Here is a 4455-nt window from a genome sequence, read left to right as displayed (position 1 = left end):
ATACGTATCCATTTCCTCACGTTTTTATTAATAAATTAATTTCAATACATTTATAACAACGCAAAACATATTTAATTTACCTATTCCTCACATTTTATTCAGTAAATGAATTCCATCTTAATGTAGAATATTAGTGTATAGTGCATACATACATACATATGTACCTATGCATTCGGTGTGCTTCAATTAAAAAAGCATCACTAAATACCGCACCAAGCATTGAATTCCAATTATTTTGGCTTTTTGGTTTCCCAAAAGCACTAAATTTAGTGCAAAATACACGCCCTTGGCAACAGTGAGCTGAGCACATCAATGCTCAAACAGTGATGCCAGACCAAGTATTTAGTAAATGCGCTTCGTATATTTTTCTTTTAAAGCAAAATTTCCAATTGGCGAGGGTATTGATTTTTGGTTCGTACATAGAACACTGATAAGATTCACAAACTTATCTTAGGACTTAATTAAAATAATCAACATTATTTGTTGACGAATTTATTTGTGTTCGTATGAAATAGTAGCTTATGTCGGGAGGCTGGCTTTAGTAAAATGTACCATTTCATATATTCTTTAAACCACAAGGAATTTTTTATGCTACTTTATACGATTATTGACTTCAACGACTCGGCGCCAGTGAGTCTTTCGCAATCGTATGCTGCGAATGGTTCACTATACTAAAGCCAGTTTTCCGACATAAGCTACTATTCTATACGAACACAGATATGTATACTTCCTAATAGTGTTGTAAAATGCCCAATACCCAAATCCCTCGCATGAGTTATTATCGGTAAAAAATTGGGTACGCTCAAATCTGGCACGCTGCAGCAAGTACAGCGCCAGTGAAACAGTGTTGATATTTTAAGTACAATTGTACTTTTTGCAGTACAATTAATTTTAAAATGTACAAAAGTACAATTTGCCGATTTTAAGAACAATTTCAACATCAAAAATACTTTTTGTACCAAACGCTCAATCCTTCTAGCACTTTGATTCTTAATCCGTTTACATTTAAGTAAATGGATATACCTATATTTCATATTTGCTACAAAACGAAATTATGAATTGTAATTTTGAATGTAAACGTGATTGTGAACAGTAATATTAGTGATGTGCGTTATGGTGATTGCGATTTCTTATCACCGGCGGGTGAAATATCCCTCATCGCTATTTATTTTGAAAAAAGCTTTGGAAATGCAATTTACCTAATGGCGATCCTGCAGAAATAGAAGTAATTGAGCAATTCGGGGGTTGAAAGTAAGAAAATGTATGTAAATTCCATGCATTGAAATTATAAATTTCCCTTGAGGATTTCCATTTTATCGATAGTGATCTCATTTTTCATTAATATGAACTGACCTATATAGTGTATTAATGTTTTATCATCAATGTCTTCATCTTTGACAAAATTACACGGTCACCCGGTATTTATTTTATTTTTTTAAATAGTTTTAATTATTCTTTTTATAAAATTGTAGCTCATTTTCAAACAAAAACCTTGCAAATAAATCGAGACTTGAAAGAATGAAAAAAATCAACAAAGTTTCATCAAATTTTCACAGTTTTTGTTCAGAATTTGTAGACATGTTTTGGGTTAACAATGTGCAAGTTTGAAGTGTCTAGAAAATACCATTGATTTTTTGAATTTTTCTGTTTGCGGCGTTGCCCACCACTAAAAATGGTTATTTAAATCTAAAGTATATATTAAATGATATTTAATATTTGCTTTAGAGATGAAATTTCGACAAATTTGTTGAAGCAAAAATGTTAAGCGCATATGCAGAATGTGGAAGCGAGATTCTTCTGCTTGCGATTCTATGTTTATATCATTCATCAGTTTAAGCACATACGATTAAATGTAAAAAAATACTCACTACTTAATACTCAAAAACACTAATTTTCCATCACTGTCACACATACAATCTCACTATTCTGTTGACTTCGTTTTCCCCTTCCGATAACTTTTTGCTTCCGCGCTTGCACAACACCGCTGTGCAAAGCTTTGCACGCGTAGTCGCCCGCGACACATATGTGCTGATTTGGGCATCCCTACTGTAAATGATCGCGAGACTACAACAACCACGGTGGAAGGCCTTTCAACGCTGGAGCTGTACGTTCATATGTAAGTGTTGTTAATTTTGTCATATTGTTTTCTCGTTGATAAGCAGATCCAAATCGACTGGCGTACGTAAATATGTATACTTAATGTAGGTATGTAACATGTGTACATGCCTATGCAGGTGTATATACATACGTGTGCTTGTACACGTGTACCTGCTATTTCACAGCCTAGCGAAGAGCTTTTGGTAGTACGTGAGAAGTCTGTCGATCTGGTGACCCCTTAGCCATGAACCAACTAACAAGATCACCCAGCACGGCAACCGTGTATTTGTAATTGCATTTGAGAAAAAAAATAATAGTTGATGACGTCATTTTTTAATCGGTTCTTTCATTCACACACAGGTTTCATTCCGTTTCATTCACATGGCGACGAAAAAATGACGTCACTGCAAAAAAATAACTTTTTTCTCGCACGCCGTGCTGGGTGATCTTTATTCGTTCGTTCATGCCCTTAGCAACGTATGTACTCATTTATGTAGGTATTTATTATTGGGCAATATTATTAAGAGTGTTATATGCATACAAAACTTCTTTCTTACAAAAAAACGCTTGCCAACGAGGAGCCTAGCAATGTAATTTAATAGTCCGACAGGCCACAAGAACCAACTAACTAGGTATAGTAAGATTTTGTCGCATTGCAAGCACCTATGTGAGTCGTTTATGCTCAGTTCAGATACTTACAGTGCCTCCCATATATTAAGCTAAGATTGTTGATCACTCCTTTTGATGATTAAGGAAAAAAATAATTTAATAGGATTGTGTTACTATTTATGAAGCCAAAAGAAAAAAAAAAACATTAACTATTTGCTTGCTTGCTTTTTATTATGTACATATATATATTCAATGCATTAAAATAAATCTGGAGTTTGTAACGAAATGAAGTGGTAAACGAATTTTCAGTTCCTGGGAGACACGATAATATAAAAGGCTAGGATATTTTGCTAAGGGATCTCCGCTTATATTTCGCGTAGGAGATCGTGGTTGGGAAGGGTATAGACAGCGAGCGTCGAATTATATCCTAGACCTCGTCCCTCTGTAAGCGCTTAGATCGGATGAGAGTAAAATAGCAAACATATGGTTCATTATGCTCTAAAAAAAGATTTCTCGTGAAATGTGAAAATTTTTGGTCAATATCCTAGGCTCGACCAAGTCCATCAAAGTTCAAGTACTAAAAAGATTTGTTTATTAGCTAACTTCGACTCTCTCCAAAAAAGGTCCATATACCAAATTATGTAGGACTAATACTTTCGAAGATTATTTAAATTTTTGTAAAAACATGTGTTAATTAATTAATTTATTAATTTTTATTTTTTGAGCATATTTAACTTTAATGGACTTGCCGGACGAGCCTAGGATGTTGACCAAAAAATTCCAAATTTCACACAGTTTTTTTTAAAGCATAATGAACCATATTTTTGCTATTACCAATCAAAATTCCAAAAAAGCGGGTTTTCGGCCCACGCTAATGTACATATATTTGCATTAATTTGTCATATGTTTTATTTTATTTATGTGGCTTTTGTTACAATGTTTCAGGCAATTCTCCAGAAATGCTAGCTCCGTTGGTTGTGTCACTGCCGTCACCTTCGCCGTCGACTACTGCGTTGCCGTCACCTTCGTCGTCGATCACTGAGTTGCTGTCACCCCCGCCGTCGTCGGTGGAACTTCCAACGTCCTCAAATGCGCGCTCTGCAAAGAAGACAAATATAGAAAAATTAATGCAAATGTATGACGAATTCAGCAAATGCTACAAAGAAGCAGCTGCCGAGAATATAAAAATGGGGGAAGAAATAACGAAGGTCGAAAAGGAGAAGTTAGAGGTGTTAAAAAAGATGCGCGACAATAATAAAAAATTAACGGAAGGCGTTCTGGACTTTTTAAGCCGATTAAATTAACTTACACTGCCGGCAAAAAGTATTGGCACAGCAAATCTTTCACAATATATGGAAACAATTTTTTTCTAATATATTTACACCAAGTTTTTGTATAAATGTTTTCCATTCTACAACAAAAAACATGAAAATATAATTCCTAAACTTTGTGCAAAACTCGCGAAAATTCAACAAATTTTCATCCAAATTTTCAACTTTTTAATCAAATTTTGTAGAATTTTTTTGAGTATGCAGTTTTGCAGCCCATTAAATTCTAGTAAAAGAATGCAAGTTCCAAGTTAGTCAAAATGCGCATTGACACCTTTTTTTTGTTGAAGGCGTTTTGCATTTTTCCCATATAAAGTATTTTCGAAAAAAATCTTTTATATGGAAGACCCTGCGTAAAAAAATTGTCAAAAATCAACTGTAATTCCTAGCTTTTTAAAACTTGTACTTTATTATAATAAAA

The 4455-nt window shown here is 34.0% G+C and overlaps 1 protein-coding gene across 1 annotated transcript; it reads left to right on the top strand.

The window, feature by feature from the left end:
* Positions 1-2041: 2041 nt before the first annotated feature.
* LOC108365480 (uncharacterized) lies at positions 2042-4085 on the top strand. The gene is made up of 2 exons (XM_017619515.1): positions 2042-2116; positions 3652-4085. The coding sequence occupies exons 1-2, from the start codon at positions 2053-2055 to the stop codon at positions 4008-4010; spliced, it is 423 nt and encodes a 140-aa protein (XP_017475004.1). The 5' UTR covers positions 2042-2052; the 3' UTR covers positions 4011-4085.
* The last annotated feature ends 370 nt before the right edge of the window (positions 4086-4455 follow it).

This window comes from Rhagoletis zephyria, unplaced genomic scaffold, assembly GCF_001687245.7.
Source record: "Rhagoletis zephyria isolate East Lansing unplaced genomic scaffold, Rhagoletis_zephyria_1.1 Rzeph_scaffold_01886, whole genome shotgun sequence".
Classification (NCBI taxonomy): Eukaryota; Metazoa; Arthropoda; class Insecta; order Diptera; family Tephritidae; genus Rhagoletis; species Rhagoletis zephyria.
This window is presented reverse-complemented; position numbering and strand designations above follow the sequence as displayed.

Excerpts from the sequence above, each read along its gene's own strand:
- LOC108365480 (XM_017619515.1), top strand. The coding sequence starts at position 2,053 with ATGATCGCGAGACTACAACAACCACGGTGGAAGGCCTTTCAACGCTGG. Across the intron at positions 2,117-3,651 it reads CTGGAGCTGTACGTTCATAT|GCAATTCTCCAGAAATGCTA; the intron begins GTAAGTGTTGTT and ends ACAATGTTTCAG.